This window comes from Peromyscus californicus, unplaced genomic scaffold (genome assembly GCF_007827085.1).
Source record: "Peromyscus californicus insignis strain IS unplaced genomic scaffold, ASM782708v3 Scaffold_9__1_contigs__length_137607984, whole genome shotgun sequence".
In the NCBI taxonomy this organism is placed as follows: Eukaryota; Metazoa; Chordata; class Mammalia; order Rodentia; family Cricetidae; genus Peromyscus; species Peromyscus californicus.
In genome coordinates this window covers 104,125,720-104,147,777 of record NW_026294617.1, presented here as the reverse complement: position 1 = coordinate 104,147,777, position 22,058 = coordinate 104,125,720, and the positions used below count along the sequence as shown (strand labels likewise).

The window sequence follows — 22,058 nt, the reverse complement described above, 5'->3', positions numbered from 1 at the left end:
TACTACAATGTAGTCTTTATCCACGGTTCTCCTAGAACAAAATGACCAGCATTTGTGTCCTTGGCTCAGGAGTGAAGTAGGAGTAGCATTTTCCAGCTTCCTTGGGTCTTTTCTCTTGATTCAGTTCCCAGAATAAATCCTGCCTCTCAGTGAAAGCTCTTGGAAGAGAATCTAGGTCTGAGGATTTTTGGACTGGATTGCTTTCTCCTTCAAAACCACGGGTTCACCTATAAGTAAGCCCAAGAGAGGGTTGAAGACTTAAGGAGTAAAGAGATGTTTTTTGGGGTGTTCATCAAACAATGACCAAGTTTATGAATATACATTCTATTTAAAAATCTGAGGGATTGGCTCAATGGTTAAGAGTACTTGCTGCTCTTGTGGAAGACTGGGTTTGGCTTCTACACCCACATAGTGGCTCACTACAGTCTATAACTCCTGTTCCACGGGATCTGATGCCTCTTCTGACTTACACAGGAACTGCACATGCATGGTACACTTCCTTACACATAGACACTCATGCACATAAACAAACAAACAAACAAACATAGAAAACATTTTGCAATTTTTAAGGGAGATTTTGTGGCCAAATAGATCACTCTATAACAAATACAAATAAAGCCATGACAGGGTAGTAACAGTTTTTGTTTTTGAGTAGAGATTCCTAGAGGTTCGAAGAAGGTATTGTGGAGTGTTTAGAAGCACAACATTCCTAGTAAGATTGGGTTTGCCCGGAGCTAACTGATCTCTTGCCTTGAGTTGTAGGAGGAACAGACTCCTTTACATATTGCCTCCCGACTGGGTAAGACAGAAATTGTCCAGCTGCTTCTCCAACATATGGCTCATCCAGATGCAGCCACTACAAATGGGTACACACCACTGCACATATCTGCTCGGGAAGGGCAGGTGGATGTGGCCTCTGTCCTCCTGGAAGCCGGAGCAGCACACTCCTTAGCTACCAAGGTAAGAGGGATGGCTAAGAGACTGCAAGTACCAAGTTAAGGCTTTGCTCAACTGCAGAAGAGTTTCAGGAAGGGAAAAATCTCTGTCAGGCCTCTGACTTGTTTCTTTGCTGAGTATTTTAGATTATGATCTAAGTGATGAGAAGGGATTGCAAAATTTTACATAACATCTTCAAGGAAGAGTCTTACATTCCCATCATCTAATTGAAGTGCTAGTTCCTTTTGGTATAAGCATCCAGAAATGTAATTATCATGATTTTATTATCACAAAGCAAAGTCCACTCTTTCTTTCCTTTTTAATACAAAACATATTCTCTAGAGAAAAAAAAGTGTGTGTGGGGGGGAGAGGGCGAGGCCCCTAACATGTTGACTGGCATCACTGGTGAAGTAGAAAATACTGCATTAAATGAGCAGCACTATCTGCTGGGTGACAGAGCCAAGTGACAGCTCCCTGTGATCCATCCTGCCTTCCCAGTACTAGCCCCATCACCTCTCATTTGGCATCTCATTTCCTTTGTAGTGTCCGACTCTATCAGTCAATTCTTTGTTGCTAAGATAAAATACCATGACCAAAAGCAGCTCGTATAAGAGACAGTTTATTTTGGCTTATGGTTCCAGAAGGCAAGTGTTTTTAATGGCAGGATGGCATGGCAACAGGTAGCCAGAGAAGGAACCTGGGTGATCACAATTTACCAGCACACCAGGAAGCAGAGAAAAAAAAATGGGAAGTAAGGCAAGACTATAAACATTCAGAAGCCATCCTCAGTGATATACTTCCTCCTACAAGGCTGTACCTACTAAAGGTTACATAACTGCCACAGAGAGTGCCACCAACTGGGGACCAAGTGTTCAGATACCTGAGCCGATGGGGGGACACTTATCGAAACCACTACAGCAAACTTTACCAGCTGCACCTTTCTCCCGGTTATTTGCAGTATCTAGACAGAACAAGTTGGCACGTCAGTTCATGAGTTACATTAACACCAAGCAAAGACTAATATCCTAGCCTGTGTTCAAAGTTCCATGGTAGTGTGGGGCCACCTATCCTTCTCTTGGATATATTCCACTAGAAATTCACTACATGGAGATGAGTTACAATGAAGCATGAACATGCCAGAATTCCTGGAGCAAATTCGATTGAGCTAGTGCAGAATAACAGAAAGGCAAGGCAAATAGAATTCAGAATACACGAACTTGTCACAGGGCAACGTACTTTCCACATGTGCAACAGCAGTTCAGATGAATTAAAATGCCATCACTCAATAAATAGGAGTAAATACTATGCCTGGGTGGAAGGAAGTTACTGAGTGTGGACTGAAGTGGTGGTATGGCCTCTGAGCCCTCAGAAGTGAGAGCAGCCTGCTAGTTACCATCAGCACAAGCCTACTGGAACGTGGCTGTCACAAATGTTCCGACATGGGGCTGGAGAGAGAGCTCGGTAGTTAAGACCACCCGCTGCTCTTACAGAGGATGTGACACCCACTAGGAAATTTACAGCCATCTGTAACTCCAGTTCCAGGGAATTCAAAGCCTTCTACTGCCCATGTGGTACACAGTCATACATTCAGGCAATATTCTTATACATAAAATTAAAAAAATTCATCTTTTAAAATGTTCTGACATAATAAATTGATACATTTTCAAATTATGACACCTGAAAAGGTGAATGAATTTTACAAATTCGAAAAAAAAGATCTTAAGCACTGAGCAACAATCTCAATGAATGAGGAATTAATACATGTAAAAGTAAAGGAATGGAAAATAGTCTTTTGTCTTTCAAGGATTTTTAGGATGGAAAAAAAATAACCAATTCCGTAGTGCGGTAGGGTGATAAAATAGAAGCAATTTAAACAGAACAGTTTAGCGACCAAGGCCAGCTGAATGTTGGGTGACTCATCATCATTAAAGCCGTTAAGTGTTTATAAATAGCAGAGGAAGATGATGTGCTGATGAGATTCACATCGAAAGAAGTGGCCCCGTGACTCAAGAGATCTATCCCTGCCTCTGTCACTCTGCAATGGAAATACTATGCAGTTTTGTCTAATAAGGGTTTCCGACTGTACCAAGGGGCCGGCACTACTTCAGCTGGATTGTAAGGATAGGGGGTTGATTTTTCTTGCTCCCTATGAGGTTGTGTCAGAGAAATCTAGCACTGTCCAACCCTTGTATGCATGGAGTGCAGGGAACAGAGCCTCAACAGCAGTTGAATTTCTGTGGATGGATGCTGGAGGAAGAAATAATTCCTACATTTGTCTCACACAGGGAAAAAGCCGAAGGAGTCACTTTCTTCCAAGAACTATTAAAACCAAATGTTCCTTTTTTAATAGAAAGAAAATCATCTTAATTAAAAATAATTTGTCTTGTGACACTATGAAAGGGCAATATTGGTTGGGAGATGAATATTTGAATCACTGAATAGTGATTTTGATGGGGACTTAGTTAGGGTTTCTGTCGCTACAACAAAACACCATGACTCAAAGCAAGTTGGGGAGAAAAAGGTTTTTCTTTTGGTGTACACTTCCATATTGCTGTTCATTATTGAAGGAAGTCAGGACAGGAACTCAAACAGGGCAGGATCCTGGAGGCAGGAGCTGATGCAGAAGCCATGGAAGGATGCTGCTTAATGGCTTGCTTATCCTGGCTCGCTCAGCCTGCTCTCTTATAGAACCCAGGACCACCAGCCCAGGGATGGCACTACCCACCATAGACTGGGCCCTCCCCCACTGATCACCACCTGAGAATATGCCTTATAGCTGGATCTCATGGAGGCATTTCCTCAACTGAGGCTCCTTCCTCTCTGATGACTCTAGCTTGTGTCAAGTTGACACACAAAACCAGCCAATACAGGGACTTAAATAGTACTCAGTGCAGAAGTATTTGCTGGGTTTATTTTCTAGACTCTGGTCAGTGTCAGCATTCTCCAACTCCCACTATTGTTCCAGAAAAGCATGTGGCTAAAGTGTCTGTCCTGGAGGATGCTTTGACATCATAGTGCGGGATCTGTACCACCTGGAGGGTTCAGGACTGGGACTCACTTTATTTATAGCACTCTGCTCATTGAAGTACTGCTCTTGGTTAGTTTCACGGGACAATGAGTGTGTACATATACAATGTGTAGGACAGGCATGTTTTTATTATTAATTAAATTTATTCATTTATTACTGCATCCCAACTGCAGTTTCCCCTCCCCCCTCACATGGCCTTTCCCCACCTCTCCTCTGTACCCTCCCATCCCCCCACCCCCACACTCCCACACCCCCACAATCCACTCCTCCTCTGTTTCTGTTTGGAAAGATGCAGGCCTCTCATGGGTATCAACAAAGTAAGGCTTATCAAGTTTCAGGAGGACTAAGCTCCCCTCCCCATTTGTACCAAGGTTAAGCAAGGCAGCCCAGGTTCCCCAAAGCCAGCTAAAGCATTAGGAACAGACCCTGCTCCCACTGCTAGGAGTCCCACAAGTAGACCAAGCTACACATCTGTCACATGTATGTAGAGGGCCTAGGTTGATCCCATGCAGGCTCCTGGCTGTGGGTCCAGACTGGGACAGGCGTCTTTTAAAAGCACATTGTTGAAGCTTTAGTGTGGTTAACTATCTAGTATTAGTCAGCCAATGGCACACCAGGACAATGGCTTTGACTAGAGAATTTGGGCTTTTGGACAGCATGGTCTTCTGGGAAAGGGGATAAATTTCAGAGTGTTAAAAAGATATTTTTAATAGACTATTTTGAATGAAAAGTATTATAAAAAGACTATAAGAAATCAAAGGCAGCTAGCTGTTCACTTGGTTGTGTTTGTTTCAGAGGCAAGATGAAAGACAGGCTTTGGGTATTTTGCTTTCCATTCACAAATCAGGGCCATATACTGACACCAGTGGATTGTGGATCCCAAATTGTTAATGTCAAGTTTCAGTCTCCAAGACTTCACATACATGTGTTGTTGTGAACTCCATCAAGCCTAGCAAAGCTCCTGCCCGTTCTGGTTAAGTCTCCTTCCTAACCCTTTTACTTATCCATGACTAACAGATTTCATGCCATCATTTTTTCACAAATGGAGAATCAATAATGTTTGCTTGATGGGTTAGCAAAAATGTTGTAAGGGATTGAATTAAACAAACAACAAACTGATTTTCACATTTCTCGGTCACGCCGTAGAAGGGTTTCACTTCCCTGCATGTAGCAGCCAAGTATGGAAGCCTGGATGTGGCAAAACTTCTCTTGCAGCGCCGCGCAGCCGCAGACTCAGCAGGGAAGGTAAGTGGTTTCCATAGTATGTTTTTATCATTCAACTCTGTTGACTCCTTTCTATCACACATCAGAAATGAAGATGAATGCTCCAGGCAAAAGTTGATGTACACTGTTGATGTACACTGCAGTTGAAAAGCATTTTTTTTTTTTTTTTTGCGGTACCTCTAATATGTATTCTTATCCTAAAGCGCCCACAGCTTCTCTGTATCAAGAAGAATCCTGTGATGTACACAGAAATTGAACTTTTGTTCACTGTGACCCGAAAACTGCCCCTGGCTAATTTTCAGTGCAAACATTCTCAATTTGAGTTTTGTTTCTAATATGAAAATTATCATGTGCCTGTTTGTGCCTCTTTCCATTGACCATATTAATTAATTAATTAACATGTAATTAATTGATAGCACCGTCCATGCATCCTGGTAGCTTCAGAGCAGCTAACGCTAATGTATTAATGCTGAGATTTAAACACCACCCTTACAGAATGGCCTTACCCCGCTCCATGTTGCTGCTCACTATGACAACCAGAAGGTGGCGCTGCTGCTGCTGGAGAAGGGTGCTTCCCCTCATGCCACTGCCAAGGTGAGGACCACAGCCTAGCATTCCCAGTGCCCTGTAGCTATAATCTGAGTATACAGGGCCTTGTTTTTAAATAACTGAAACAGTAATAACTTTTGGTAACTTCTTTTTTAACTGTTTCTACCAATCGCTTTGTCTAAAACTTTTTTGCAATTTTTAAAGCTGGAAGTTATCAATTGAGACTATGCATATGAGCTTGTGGAGATTAATCTTATTCCGAGCTGTCAGTGTTTTAGATACTGAGAAATGTAACTTGACAAAGGCGTTATAGGTTTTTCCTTCTTGCCTTTAAAACATAACTTTCATACCCTCATTCCTTCTCACATCAAACATCTCTTGTTTCTTTACCTTTTAAATGTTCTTCTGGGTCAACTGCATTGTAGATACTTTTAACTGGGTCTCTAGATGACCAATTCCTTCTTGATGTATATCTTTCATCTATAATCAAACATAGCTCCTACCTAGCCTGGTTACCTATCAACAGGTTATCTTAGTTTATGCTGTTTACAAATATATTTTTATGTTGGAAAGATACATGAATGTCACATCTTTCCCTCACTCATTTAAAATCATATTTTAAAATATTTGTCATGATTAGAAAATAGTAATGTTATATTAGATTCCTAACAACACAAATTTTGTCTACCTTTGTGTTCCTTTACCCATCACAGAGCCTGGCTTATTCTAGGACTTCCACAGCATTTGCTCAGGGAGTGTAAAGAACACTCCAGTTAGAACCATTTGAGTACAAGTATTGCAACGATACCATAGGAGTTACTCAATTAGATTCTGTGTGGTTACAGTCGTATCTGATGTGTAGAATTCAGTGGTGTGAGACTGCATGATTCTGGAGCATTATGGACACGTCATCACCAGCTCAGAGCAGGTCATCTTTCAGGGAGAGGGGACTAGCACTGGATCAAAGGGTCAGGAATAGTTGAAGGAATGGGATGCTTCGCCTGAAGAGAGAAGATTCTAGAGAAGTCTTTAGACAGAGATGAAATCTACCACCAGGTACTTAAGGACTATCACACAGAAGAGGTGGCTGCTGTCCTTTCTTCTCTTGTTTGGGAGAGAATCTAATTATGAAGAGACTTTCAGATTTGATATTTTTATGTCTGTATCTGTTCTAGAGTATACTCGGGGATATTTTGTCTTTGATTGCAAAGATTGGGTATGGTTAGATGGAAGCATGTCATAACTAAGAGTTTGAATTGACTGTCAGCTTAGGTTTATCTTTTCTGGCTGATTATACGTTATTATTACATTGGAGATAAATATTTGTTCTCTCTGTGTGTGATGTGTATGTGTGTGTGTGTGTGTGTGTGTGTGATATGTGTATGTGATATGTGTGTGTGAGCTGTGTGTGTGTGCTTTGTGTGTCATATCCATCTCTTTGTTTCTGTTGTAGAATGGTTATACTCCTTTACACATTGCTGCCAAGAAGAATCAGATGCAGATAGCTTCCACACTACTGAACTATGGAGCTGAGACCAGCACTGTGACGAAGCAAGGGGTCACTCCACTGCATCTGGCCTCACAAGAGGGGCACACAGATATGGTCACCTTGCTTCTGGAAAAAGGAGCCAATATCCACATGTCAACCAAGGTATTGTTTTCTAGACTCTGGCCTCAATCAGAGAAATTTAAAATTAAAATAGAAACTAAGCAAAGATTACTTGGAACAAAAAAGTTGTGTGTGTGTGTGTGTATGTGTGTGTGTGTGTGTGTGTGTGTGTGTGTGCGCGCACACACACACACATACAAAGGAAGCAGGGCTTGTCAGAAACCCCAAGATTGTAAGGAAGGCAAAATTATGAGAGCTAGAAAGCCAGGGGATGGCGCCAATGGTTCCCATGGGTTCACTTTCTATAAGCCTGCATTGTGGGTCTTCTCTTCTCCAGTCAGTTTCATTATCTCTCTGTGCTGCCCTGCATTCTCAGGTTCTTAGTGCTGTGTGAGCATCTCAAGAGGCTAGCCCATAGTCCCCAGGAGTTAAGATCACTGTACTTCAGCAGCCACAGTGCCTTAGTTTCTGCTGGTTGTGATTGCAAATCGCGGTAAGAAAGTGACTAGGGAGCCAGGGACAGAGACAGACAAGACAGTGGTTCCAGCTGGAGGTTGGGCTTCTGCAGGTGAACCTGACCTAGCATGTCGTGTCTACCACCCAAGCCAAACAGCATTACTTCTATGTTGTGGCCTGAGAACTTAGTGAAATACAGATTGTTAAGCCACCTTCAGCCTACCTTAGGTAGTGGCTTTGGTTAGAAATAATTTTTAGAGAAAGCCCTACAGTAATTTTCGTTTTCTCCCAGTGAATAGCCTTTGTAAATGACCATGTTAATTATAATATAATAGTCAAGGATATAAAGGTAAAATCATTCAAACATGAAAATGTATGCCTACTACAGATTTAATTACTTATATCAACCTGGGGCCACCTGCTGAGAGACTGAAAATTACAGTCTGTACTTATTAACTAACCATTTGAGTCTCTTGGTGCTTTTTGTCTGTACCATGTGATTGGGCAAGATTAAAAAAAAAAAAGCTTCCTAGGATTTTCCACAAATACTATGCTTTCAACATGTGACTGGTAAATTAACCAGTACTTTTGGAACATCAAGTTCAAACTGGCTTACTAACATTTAACCAGGGATAACATGCACTCTTTAGAAGAACTGTGATATGGGTAGATTGGCTCAACTGTATCTAGAGCTCTGGTCCCTGTCTTTATCACTCAGAAGTGACCCATCGCATTCTTAACTTTGTGTTGAAAGTCCTTTTTTTATCAAAAGTCCTCCCAGATCCTTTCTTTTTTCTTTTTTTTTTTTTTTTTGGTTTTTCGAGACAGGGTTTCTCTGTGTAGCTTTGCGCCTTTCCTGGGACTCACTTGGTAGCCCAGGCTGGCCTCGAACTCACAGAGATCCGCCTGGCTCTGCCTCCCGAGTGCTGGGATTAAAGGCGTGCGCCACCACCGCCCGGCTCCAGATCCTTTCTTAAAGTGTAATATGTTTAGTCTTTTGCTGTGACAAAATACTTGGGACGGAGAACTTTATAGAGAATAAGAGTTTGAACTGGCTGTGGTTCTGGAGGCCGAGAAGTCCAACAGGATGGCACTAGCACATCTTTGGCATCTGGTGAGGGTTTTCTTGTTACATAATGGAGAGCATCACAAATAGGAAATGGGTGCTTCACCCTCATGGACTCCTAGAATTCTAAGTCCACCCAGTGACACCAACTTCAAGTAGCATCAATATGTGAATTTGGAGATTTAGTTTTGCCTTGAAATTTTGGCAGATATGTTTAAACCACAACGTGGAGCTAGTATAGTCTTCCCAGACTTGCATTTTACAAAGAGTGTACATAAAATCTAACAGTGAAAGCTAATATCATCCAGACAATAGGGAAAGTCTGAACCACATTTAAATCCTGCCTTTCAGGTGGTCATTTGCCCAGGTGGGGAAATCCTGACACTGAGATACAAAATATTTTATTTAATATCAGTTTACAAAGGGGGCATGCAATTGTTTATTGTCTACCTAAAAATATATTCATTTGAAAACAATCAGGAGAAACTTATTTAAATATTAAGTACCATCTTGAATAGATTAAAATCTTTTTATATATAATATTTTATTAATGCTTTGAGAATGTCATACAGTGTATTTTGGTCATATTCACCCCTCACTCTCCTCCCATTATTTTCCCCTCTTCCAACCCCTTCTAATCTCTTGTCTTCTTTAAAAATAAAATAACCCTTGGAGTCCAATCTGTGCTGTACATAGACTCTTGTGTGTGGCACCATCCACTGGTGGCTGTTGACCTACCAGTGAGCATACCCCCAAATGGAAACTGGCTCACCCATCCCCAGAAACTATAAACTGTCCATATCTCCTCAGTTAGACACTCATGAGCCCCTCTTCTCATTCCATGCTAGAATATTGGCTAGCTACACCTTGTGTAGGTCTTGTGCTAACAACCCCAGCTGCTGTGAGTTCATGAGGACAACAGACCTGTCATCTCCAGAAGATGTTGTTTTGCTCTGCTCCTGTCCAACGTCTGGCTCTTACAATCTTTTTGTTCATTCTTCCATGATGGTCCCCGAGTCTTGGAGATGGGGATGATATCAATGTCCTGTTCGTGGCTGAGCAATCCACAGATACTTATTTTGTGTACTTTAACCAGTTATAATTCTCTATGTTAACCACTATCCATTACATGAAGAAGCTTCTGTGGTGAGATCAGAAAGCTGCACTTACAATATAGGTAGATATTTGATATCATGTCCATTTAGCCAAGTAATAGTAGTGGAGTCACTCCTGGGACCTGTGAGCTAACCCCACCCAGCCCCAGGTTCTTAGCCAGATTATCAGCACTAAGATTGCATGTTTTATCCTATGGACTGAGCCTGAAATCCATTCATAAAGCAAAGAATGAATTGGTGGGCTTGGTAACACTTGTACCACTGTTGCGCCATGGGCAGATCTAGTCAAGCCAATCATTATTGTGGTTCACAGGTTCACAACTGGCTGAGATGACTTTTGATGACTCCCCCACCCCCAGCAGCCTGCTTAGCACCTTTCAGTACTATGAAAACTAGCTATCAGGGAGGAGGCTTCCTGGCCACTCATGTCCTGTGACAAAGTGTCTTCAGGATAGGGTCTTATCATCAAGTTCCGATGATCAATCAAGATAAATATCCTGTATTGTTTAGGGTGTCTTCGGGTCAGCTCTGACCAGCAACTCAAAGAGACAACACATTCCAGACAGTATATGAAACCAATCACACAATGCTTCTGATGGTATGGTTTTTAATTTTCAAAATATATAGAGTGGATTTACTCTGCTCTCCTTGATGGTATCCTTTTCAATGTATTACTACCTGCTTTCAAAGAATAAGCAGCCAGCTAGCAAATATTTAAGGAGCTTTTTAACTGGCATGCAGTCATGAAGAAAATTATTCAGATTGGGAGGATCCTGACTTTGAGGCCAACTTGGGCTACCAACTCTCCCTCAAGAAAACACAAGAAAAACAATCAACTTGAGGAAGTTTTTTTTTTTTTTGCTTCTTTTTTTGCTTATATTCATATTATTAAGTATCCTCTGTTTTGTCTTAATATTAAGACTTTTATGCTGTAGGATTAAATAATATTTGTTCATAAATGACAGAGTTTTAATGCAAAAAGATTTCTTTCTCAGGCTGATGTTTTATGTAACTCACAGCTGAGCTCAGCTAGCTCAAGAATTAATAAGCACCAAGCCCTCAGATGAAAAGCCCCCTATAGAGTCAGAGGATGATCTTTTCTCTATATGTGCCACCCATGTTTCCAATGGTCAGAGTGGCTGTGAATTTCTGGGAATAGTGCCATGCTGGAAGCAATGGTGTTTGAAGGCCATGCTCAGTTTTCTCAGCCTCAATGGTAATGGGGAGAACGAGCCTTCCAGCCATGGTCAACAGGGCTAGCCAATTAGCCAGGATGCTAACTGACGTTGAGCAAGGTAGAAACATAGCTAGGTTTGGTGGCATAGGCTTGTATTCCCAGCTACTGAGAGGCTCAGGAGACTCATAAACTCAAAACCTGCTTGAGCTATTTAGTGAATCTACAACTAGTCTGGGCCCCTTAGTGAGACCTTGTTTTATCATCAAAGGGAAAAAGGGACCTGGGGTTGTGACTCAACAGTGAAGTATTTGTATGCTATGCCTGAAGTCCTAGGTGCACTCACCAGTACTCACTGAAAACAGTAGAAGATGGAAAATCCTAAGGATATTGGAGTGCTAGTCGGAGGAGTGGAAGACATAGCATGGATATATTCTAAGTTAGACTATGGGCTCTCCATAAGCAGACACTTGGCTCATATCTATGTCCAAATTGTGTGAGTTGTTCCTAGTATAACAAAAGTACTCAAAAATTGCCTGCTAAAATTATATTTGACACCCTTAAATCCTATATTTGCTCAAGGGAGCTACTCATATGTAGTGAAGCTGCTAGGGTGTAGCATTGGCTGGATAAACTTCTTCTCCCCTCTCTATTCCATGATTGTTTTTATTCATGACTGTACATTATCCATGTATTCAAATCAACACATTGATTACTGGATACCCAAAGGATATACTCCTCCCCCCATAAAATTGGTCAAGTTTTACAGTGCTATATAAATGACAGGATTATTTTTAAAAATTTACCATTTAAAAGACAACCCCTACACTCCAAAATAAACTGAGTGCTAGAAAAAAACATTCTGAGCTTTCTTCCAGTAACTCAATATATTTTAAACATTAATATGATACTTTATTGATGATAATATTGATTATTGCCAAAGTTATAAAGTTGCAGCACTGTTTGTTTGGTCCATAAATTTAAGTAAATAAGTAGACTCATGAGGAGGTGTAAGTAGGTTTGAAATGAATATTATTTGGAAGCTTATTAGCTGAACTATTTTAAAGACTCAAATCATAAATATCAAATACAGAAAATGTAGTTTGCTGCAGAGAATATATCTTGGTTGAACACTCATGTTTACTCTAAGGATTTGTCTGACATGTGAGAAGATGGGATGTCTGGAGAGAGGCCATATGTTTTTCCAGCTCCTTTCAAGACACGACCCTGTAGATGACAGTGTGCTTCCCTCTCTGATGTGTTCCCTTGCTTCCCTTCTGGCTGCAGAGTGGGCTCACGTCCTTGCACCTCGCAGCCCAAGAGGATAAAGTGAACGTTGCCGACATTCTCACCAAACACGGGGCTGACCAGGATGCCTCCACGAAGGTACGGCAGATCTCTGCTCAATGCTATCGTCAGTTCTGGTTTGCCTGATTCTGGGTTGGCCTCGTTCAGGGCAGCTCAGGCCCGGGGTCCCTCTTTTTAAAAGTTCATTCTCAAGTATAAACCTCATGCTTCCCTGTGTCTGCCCGAATCAGATCGGAGTGGAGACAATGGCCTCAGGACTCACCCTAAGACTCCAGTTCTGCAGGCTGTCGCCCACCCTCTCACTTCAGCCTCAACTCCTGCGTCTGCCTCAGTGTTTTGCCCCTGTCCTTGTTCTGCATCATGCCCTTGGTCTTGAGGAGGGCTGGTTCTCTCTGTGCGGTTGTTCTCTTACCCATTCTTTTTGTTGTAGTTGTTGTTGTTTTGGTGTCACTTATACTTAGATAATGAGTGGTAATAATTTTCACTCCTTCATCCCCCTCCCTTCTCCTCTCCCTCACCCTCTCCCACCAGCACCCTTCTTCTCAACATGCTCCCCTCCAGCTCTACTGCCTTCTCTCTGTGTGGGGACCAATGAGTTTAAATAGTCTTACTTATCTGAACGTAGGTAGGAAGTTATTCCATGAAGTGAGGACAGTTTATCTAGAGCTACACTACTAAGGACGTTGGCACTCTCCCCAGACAAGTGTTAATGTTGACAGCCCCTCTGGGAGGGATGGGGCCTCACGGGCTCCCCCTCTCATTCAGGATAAAATATGGATGAGCCCAATCTTGTGCACGTTTTGTGCAGCTACAGCAGCTCAGTGAGTTTATGAGTACAATAGGTATCTCATGTCCGGAAGACATCTCTTTTTTGTACATCTTCCCATCTTCCCATTCTTCCTACCACCTTTCGCTCATCTCCACCTACTTCTACTAGTAGAGTCTTCTCCCGCCCATGGACATATCCTATCATTTTGCACTTGTCAGTTATTATAGCTAAGTGAAGTCACCTGTGTGTCTTGTCTCCCTTGCGGATGTAAAGTTCTGTGTGGTTAGTGGACCACTCATCCTGTATTTGCACCCAAGAGATACCATGTACAGTAACTGAAACCTTACCTTTGTTGATTAACTACTAGAAGTATAATACTTGTACTTAATATGCTAATACTTAATATGTGTCATTACAGCTTGGTTACACTCCTTTAATCGTGGCCTGTCACTATGGAAATGTGAAAATGGTCAACTTTCTTCTGAAACAGGGAGCAAATGTCAATGCAAAAACCAAGGTAAACATATATGCTCATTTTCCCTTTTGATAATGAAACGCATCCTGCCCAGGGTACAACGAGGACACTCTACAACAGCTGTAAGTTGATTTTTGGTTTAAATTTAATTTTGCCTTCTCGACCTTCCAAGGAAATTTTGAAGAAGCAGTGTAGTTTTCTGATGGTTTAGGGCTTTCCATTCTGATAAACCTTTGATGGCCATGGAGGTCAGCTTCAGAACTGCTTGTGTTATAAAATTAAAACTGCTTTGGCTTATCAATTTACTGCAGGATATAGTTGATCCTCAGAGACCATCCTGAAGCCCTGACAGACTTCCTCTACAGTATTGGGCCCTTGGTCCCATCCCCAACCCCATATCTCCTCCTGTGGAAATACAGACCTGCACAGCTCACACTGTATATATCCCATTTTAAATAAACTGTCTCATGTGGTAAGGCTTAGAGACAAAAGTGTCAAATGCCTGGGTTGTAAGTTCTTAGGGATAACTCAGAGATGACATGTCCCTAACAGTTCTGTATAACATAGGTCAAAGGTCCAATTTGGACAGCACAGGTCAGAATATCACCAATATCTCAGTGCACATAGATTAGTCCAAGTTCAAGAGAGAAGCATGGTGTAACTGCTGCTCTTGATGGATGCTATACCTTTGCGACTCATTGCCACAGCGAAATGTGGCATGGTGTGTTTGAGTTCACACATCAGGAAGACCTGCCACAGACCAGGTACATCCACAAGAGAACATTCAGCGGTTTCAGAGCCATCTTTTCAAGATGGTACTAATTAGAAATCAATACTAGATGTTTTATAAATCGGTGTTTTTTCTTCTGTCCTCTTAGAAACAAGCAAAATCATTTTTGTGCAAAAGCATATTCATAGACTAATCTAAAAAAATACTGTATTTTGAAAACTGTAAATAGTACTATAACACTTAAGATTCAAACTCCCAGTCTTGCCCTATGATGGCCATTGTGTAGTTTCTGACCTCCACAATTCTATGAAACTTTCATTGGTGGGTATTGAAGAGTTTCCCTATGGCTCCTCAGGCTGTAGTTCCTAGCGCCCTCTTTTGTTGAACTGGTTCATATACATAGTCACAACAGACAGAAATGTACAAATGCACCAGGCAATGAGACACCGGCAGTATTAGCAAAGGTTTATGTGGTTTCATGAGTGTTTGCCCACCGAGATGGTTTTAATATTTAGATGCCAAGCACTGTATTATATTGTCTGGGCCTCTGTGGAATTAGATCTGCACCAGACAAACATTTGATTAAGATGAAAACAAAATCTCCTTTTAATGTTTTAGAGATGTGAACTATATAACTTTTACTGTGACTTTTGTGGCTGTATATTTCAGTGCAGTAGACAGATGCATGTCTTTATAGGCTATCTGTTAATAAGTTCTTCAGAATTTTTTCCACATGGAATGATACTCTTGCAGAAGGAATTATATTTTCTTCCTGATGTTTTATGTGTAACCGTAGTTACTAAAGAATTGTTTAATTGCTTTTAGAATGTGTACTGCCTTTACTCCATAACTGCTTATAAAACTTGGCGTAAAGATTAAGAAATGTAAACTTTAAAAAATGAAATCATTATTTGCTTAGAATTATAATGAAACCCTGTCATATTAGATTGAAACAAACTGAACTTGTGAAAGGGGTTTAAACTCTAGTACAAAATGGAAATTTCTTTGATCAGACATACTGCAAGGATACAAAGATTGTCTATGAAGAAATGACACGTCTTGCTAGCATTTTCATACAATCCTATGAGTCACACATAACTTCATGGAGAATTTATTTGGTCCTTCTTAAAGCATAGAGCTTCAGCCACTTCTGTATTACGAGTGAGAAAAATGGAAGTGTAAGGGATTTGGAGCGTTGCTCATCCTCAGTAGAAGGTAGATTTGAGGCTGGTGTGCCAATGACTTAGAGAGTCACATAAACGTCAAGCCAATGTCAATATAAAGTTATAGACCTTCTCAAACTTCTGGTAAATATTTTCACTCATTATAGCTTCAGGTGAAGGTTAGATTAAATCACACCCAGGGGTCGTTTTTTCCAGACCATAGGGATCAGTCACTGAGCACTCCGTATAATATGGTCTACATTGGGGCCAGACTGTTACTTAACCATGACTAATTATATTTAGCACTATTTATGTAGGTAGTCTATCTTTTAAAGTATATTAATATATATTAGTTTAGTATATGGAATGCTATTTATATACTAAAGTGTTTAGCACATAGCACATGGTTAGTGAATGCCTCTTAAATGAACTAGCTTGAGTGATAATGAAGAAGTAAGGTAAAATTCATTTGACTGAATATTATAAATAAAATGTAAAGGAAGACTTTTTAGGAAAATAAGTATTACTTACTTCGACCTTCTCAAATGTCCATAGATTGCCTGATTTGAGAGCAGGGTCTTATAATTACCGTAGGGTTCTCAGAGTCTTTTTAAATGAACTGCAGTTTCAGGGCATTGGGTTTATTTTATTGTAGGGATTCATAGCAGGTGTCAGACTCCTAACATGACAGAGTTAGGGACACCTGGACAGAAAGACACTCCTACATGATGACATTCCCATCCATAGAAAGGCCACTGTGACTATATAGAAGGGGTCTTATGACACTCACCAATCTGACCAGACATTTCATATTGTCAAAATGACAAAATATGCATGTTGGCCTTGAGTCTGCTCTGACACTGCATGAAATGTGCACACGTGTGTGCATATTCTTTTCAGCATAATATATATACAAATATATCACTCAAAAGTTACAGCTTGGGCTCTGATACAGATAAATAAATATTTTTTTGCAGGGAATTGCCAGTTAGCTACTGATTTCCATGATCTTCTGTATAGAAACTAAACCTAAGTGATTGTGGAGAAATTTATTAACCCTGTTATTTTCAGTTTCATGGTTTCTGAAATGGGGAAAACAATATTTATTTATGAATCATTTGTTCACTATTCATTTAGTGAACTATTATTTACAAAATACCTTTCATATACTAAACACTGCAAGTCATTTCAGAGTGAGCATGAAGATTAGAAGAGACACCACTCTAAGGTCCAGCATCTAGCACACAATGAATGCCCAGGGAATGACTCCCATTCCACCATCAAGAAATCCAGTAAAAATTTTGAGTTAATATGAATACATAACTAATGTGTGCTACCCCTGTCAACTACTACAGTTCTGCACAAGACTGGTCTCATACTGATCCTAACAGCGAGTCCTTCCAAGTCAGGGGCTTTCATCTCCATGAAAGTTTTGATCACACTGTCAAAATTCTAGTTTTTTTTTTTTTTTTTTTTTTTTTTTTTTGGTTTTTCGAGACAGGGTTTCTCTGTGTAGCTTTGCGCCTTTCCTGGAACTCACTTGGTAGTCCAGGCTGGCCTCGAACTCACAGAGATCCGCCTGCCTCTGCCTCCCGAGTGCTGGGATTAAAGGCGTGCGCCACCACCGCCCGGCCAAAATTCTAGTTTTTAAAGACACATTTTCTTGGGGCAGGGCACTGGACTGCCAGTGAAGTTTTCTACTCTAAAGTTTATGCGTGCAATCTTTTAGAACCAAAGCCAGCTCCTGAGTTAAGCATGAGATTCAATTCTCTTTCATTGTTGTAGATCTTCTAAAACTAACTTCAAGGGTTGTGAGGATGGTCATGATGAATAGTGGCCTGTGTGACCCTCGGCAGCCTTCAGCTTAGCATCAACTCACACTTCATCTTTCCTAAGGAAAAATATCACAGCTCTATTGTTCTTTCCCATTTTAAATCTCCTCTCTATGTCAGCATTTTAAAATATAATGACAGTTATAAATTGGAGTCTGTTTATCTCATGTTTCATAATCTAATCTCTTCTTGTTTAGTCCGCCATAAGGTGTGAGGGAGTGTTTGTTGCTGAGAAATGGGTTGCTGGGAAAATTGTGCTCCAAATAAACAATGAGGTGCTTAATGGGTCAGCTGTAAATAAGACAAGTGAAGTAAGAGTGAAGACTAACCGAATTCTCTTCTCTCTCTCTCTGCAAATCGGCGCCCTCATGGTCCACAGAATGGCTACACACCTTTGCACCAAGCTGCCCAACAGGGACACACACACATCATTAATGTCCTGCTCCAGCACGGGGCCAAGCCAAATGCCACCACTGCGGTAAGGAGGCGTGCGGCCCTTCCCGGTTCTTTTCCCTTCCTCCTCTCTTGCCCTGGTGTCCGATTGTCAGAGATTAAGTGTGACACATCCTCCTCAAACAAACTCCCAGCCTGCGGAAAGCCCCAAACTTCGGGAAAATCCTTTCTAGAAGTCTGTGATTTCTGGGGAGTGCTTGCCGGGAAGGAAGTCAGTTGGGTCTCTGGGGAGTGGGGGCCTCCACTTGGGCTGCTGGCAGGGCTTTGCTTACAGCTGGCTCTCAGATGTGAGTGCCTACCCCTCCCCCTTCCTCCCTGTCTTCTTAACCGGGCCCAGTTTCAGAGCTGCTGGCTTAGAACTGCCTCATTGGGATGTGGAGCCATTGAAATGTAAACTAAGCGGTGTAATTAAACAAACGGGGTCCCCAGTGGCCTGGGACGGAGGCCGCTGGAATTGCTGGCTTGTGTACTTCTTGCAGCTCTGGAGCTCCTGCAGAGCAGAAGCTAAATCAGTCACTGGGTCCCTATGGTAGCTAGCGTCTTACCTGCAGCAGATGGCCTGACCCTTGGTGAGCAATGAGTGGACCAGGTTCTAATTTTGGCAGACACCATTCTTGGTCCCAGAGGCGGCTTTAGAAGGCCCGCGCAGCATTTGGAGCCGCTTGACAACCTCAGGGTTAAAGCATCGAGTGCTTCTTATTAAAAAGCACAGGCAGATGCAAGCTTGTTGTGTTACCATGGTGACCTGGGCTATAGTCTACAGAAGTTACCAAGACAGATTTAGATGTAATGGTAAAAACTAGTGATTTTCCTGAGCTGTGCCTTGTTTTGGAAGGAAGTGCTGGCTCATGCCGAGCTAAGAGTGAGCTCATTGGCTCACAAGGCAATCCTCCCTAGCCTTTCTTACTCTTTCCCTCTTTCTCTCTCTTCAGAATGGTAACACAGCCCTGGCGATTGCTAAGCGGCTGGGCTACATCTCCGTGGTTGACACCCTGAAGGTTGTGACTGAAGAGGTCACCACCACCACCACGGTGAGTACTGGCTGGCGACTGATCAGCTCCTGTCCTCTTGGTTTTCCCGCCACGTATGCTCTGCCTTTGCAGCTTCTGTGTTGAGCTTCTTTTGTTGAATGCCTTGTAGAATAGACCGAGGAATATGCAGCTATAAATGTGTTTACCCACGGATACAGGGGTTCTGTCTTTAACTCAATGTAATACCAAATCAAACATGAATACAGCCTTATAACTACAGAAAAGTACCTCTTCCCTATGACTTTTTGTCTCTGGTTCCTCTAGTTATGTGTGACACTTACTGCCGGCAGAAAGGTACCACATTCTGCAGGCAACCTGAACTTGGCCTAGAGCTCAGGCAGCCTCTCAAAAGAGACCCTGTCTAGGTCAAATGCACTTCTAAAGACAACAATGCATCCTTAAATTTCTTCTTTTCCTTCTTATGTCTGATGATTTTTTAGAATAAAAAGAAAATTGCAGGTGTTCAGTGTGTGCCTAAAATCCTTTCTTTCCAACTGCTTTAAAATGCCTAATGCTTCTTGAGGAGGGACCAGTAAGAGTCATTGCCTTTGCCAGAGGAAGTCCCAAGAGCAAACCCTGACAGTGATACATACTAATCTCTGCATAGGCTCCAGGGAGGAGTTTTTAAACTTTAATTTCAGCACAAGTTCTATGAACAATGGCGTTTTAATTTCTCTTGGTAAAGCAGAGAAACAGCAAAACCTGAGATGTTCCATGGAAACAATAAAACCACAAATCAACAAATAAAGTATTCGGAACAAGGTTCTAGTGACCGCTCCAAGCTCGAACTGCTACATAAAGTGTTTGGGAACACTTGGTTCTGTTAATAGATGGGAGGGAAGAGAAAGGAATTTTGTTTCATAGGCTGACGGAAAGTCCCTGTTGACAGCCATTGAGGTAGATGGAATACAGTTGATGTGACATGCAGTTTTAAATAGAGCGAACTATGAATGATTAATGAGCTGCACAATATCGACTGCACTTTCGATGGGAGGCAGCTGCACTGTTCGATTTTCCCGCAGCCCATCTCCTTTAGCCAGCTCACACAGGAGTTTCAAAGAGATACAGTATAGATTTGATCTGCGAGAAAACGTCTTGTCAATGTTTATCACCCTATTTATCTGTCATTATATAAGGCCAAGGCCTTTCTTTCTTTATATATATATATATATATATATATATATATATATATATATATTCTATTTAATATTTATATATATTCTATTTAAACATTTTAAATCAATTCATGAAAAATGCCCATCCTTCTGCAATGTCTTGAGATATTATGGTGTGTGTTTCCATTATGTGATACTCAAATGAAGATAAATGTATTATCCCCTCAAACCTTCATTTCCTTGTGGTGAGAATATTTAAAATCTTTCTGTATGGCTGAACCTTAGTTGCTTTAAAAAAAAATAATGTTTTTTCATAACAGGAATGTCTTCATATGAAGACCTCCACAGTTATGTCACCTCAGAACAGCATGACCTCACAAAGGCTTGAGTGACAAGGTTGGCTGAACATGGGTGCTGTTGGAGTCTGGTTTTTGTTAACTTTTAACTTTTTCCACACTGGGAATCACGGGTCTGTATTTTTACTAAATTGCCACTAGATGGCAAGCTTGTGGCTCTTTTCCTCTCCTGGCCCTACTTTCATTCATTTTTGCTAAGTAACATTTCTTCTTGACTGGAGGGAAGATGTGTGGGGCCCCTGTGCTACAGGCTGAAGAGCATCCCTGGTTCTAACAGCTCTTCTGCACATGTGTAGCGGGAGGGGAGAAGAGAGCTGTGACCAGAGGAAAATACATTCTTTTTTTCTTTCTTTCTTTTTTTTTTTTGTACATCAACAACATTGTGAAATTACGCATCTCCTTTCTAAGATTTCTAGTACATAAATATGAATTAGAGCAAGCGATTTTAAACACAAAGGTCTGTATTTTCAAACAGAAGCACCTAGCATTCCTTCATTTGTCTCTAAATGTTCTGTTTACTAGGCTGGAAAGTGGCTCAGTGGCTAAGACACTTGCCTTGCCAGTGTGAGAGTCTAAGTTTGGACCCCCAGAACCACATAATGGTAATGCACATCTGTAACTGTCCTCATGTGGTAAGAGAGGAGGCAGAGGCAGGAGAATTCCCGGCAGCTGGAGGGCCAGCTAGTGTGGACTTCACAGCAGCCAACAGTGAGATCCTATCTCAAAACAAGGTGGAAAGTTCCGAGTGACAATCCTAGGCTGTCCTCTCACCTTCTGACATGCACCTTGGCGTGGGTGCTCTGCATTCACTCTGGTGGAACACACACACACACACACACACACATACACACACGCTGATTTTTAAAAATTCCTATTTACTGTCTCTAAGTAAGCTGGCAGATGGCTTCTCAGAAACCAGATATACAGGGAGAAAATGGAAGGTCTTTTCTCTGACGGTTAGCTCTAATACAAGGGACTTATTTTTGGAACATTTTATGAGCTTTTGCTTTTTAATTATTCATATTTTATCATATTTTATTCACTACTATATTATTATTTATGTTCATTTTAAATAATTTGAGCATTATTTGAAAAAACTCACCCATTTGGAATTCAAATTTCTAGGTGAAAAATCCAATAAACCATAAATAACACATAGAATGTCAGATTTCAGCTACAGTATGTCATTCACATTAAATAAACCCCCATCCCCCACAATCCCCTTTATGTAGAGGGGTAGTGTTAGTGGTGTCATGGGTTGTTGTTGTTTTATTTGTAGTTTGCTCGCATGTTTGTCTATGCCCGGTGTCCACAGAGGGCATCAGATCCCCTGGAACTGGAGTTGGACATTATGTGGGTGCTGGGAATTGGACCCAGATCCTCTGGAAGAGCAGCCAATGTTCTTAACCACTGGGCCATCTCTCTATCTCAATGGCTACATGTTTCAATTCTGCTTTATCTTTATTTTCTGATTCTCCTAATTGGCTCCTGATAGAATTGTGAGTTTGTTTTGAGACATGGAATTTGGAGCTAAAAAGCATGGATGCATTCTCTTCTAGTGTGGAAATCTTCGGACAGTATACTTCCCTTTGGGAAATGATGTTCAGTCATTTTTTTCCTCCATATTTTCTTTTCTCCATAGGGTGCTATTTGTGATATCGCAAATAAT

At 41.3% G+C, this 22,058-nt stretch overlaps 1 protein-coding gene across 50 annotated transcripts in view; it reads left to right on the top strand.

Moving 5' to 3' along the window:
- Positions 1-22,058, top strand: part of Ank2 (ankyrin 2) — a 596,871-nt gene that overhangs the window by 497,813 nt on the left and 77,000 nt on the right. For 42 of the 50 annotated variants that reach the window (XM_052731611.1, XM_052731615.1, XM_052731610.1 and 39 more), the window contains 8 exons: positions 763-960; positions 5,111-5,209; positions 5,684-5,782; positions 7,191-7,388; positions 12,445-12,543; positions 13,653-13,751; positions 17,814-17,912; positions 18,820-18,918. In XM_052731611.1, coding sequence (XP_052587571.1) covers positions 763-960; positions 5,111-5,209; positions 5,684-5,782; positions 7,191-7,388; positions 12,445-12,543; positions 13,653-13,751; positions 17,814-17,912; positions 18,820-18,918 — 990 coding nt within the window. The remainder of the gene's footprint in view (positions 1-762; positions 961-5,110; positions 5,210-5,683; positions 5,783-7,190; positions 7,389-12,444; positions 12,544-13,652; positions 13,752-17,813; positions 17,913-18,819; positions 18,919-22,058) is intronic. The other 8 variants (XM_052731651.1, XM_052731649.1, XM_052731614.1 and 5 more) reach the window with 1 other exon arrangement.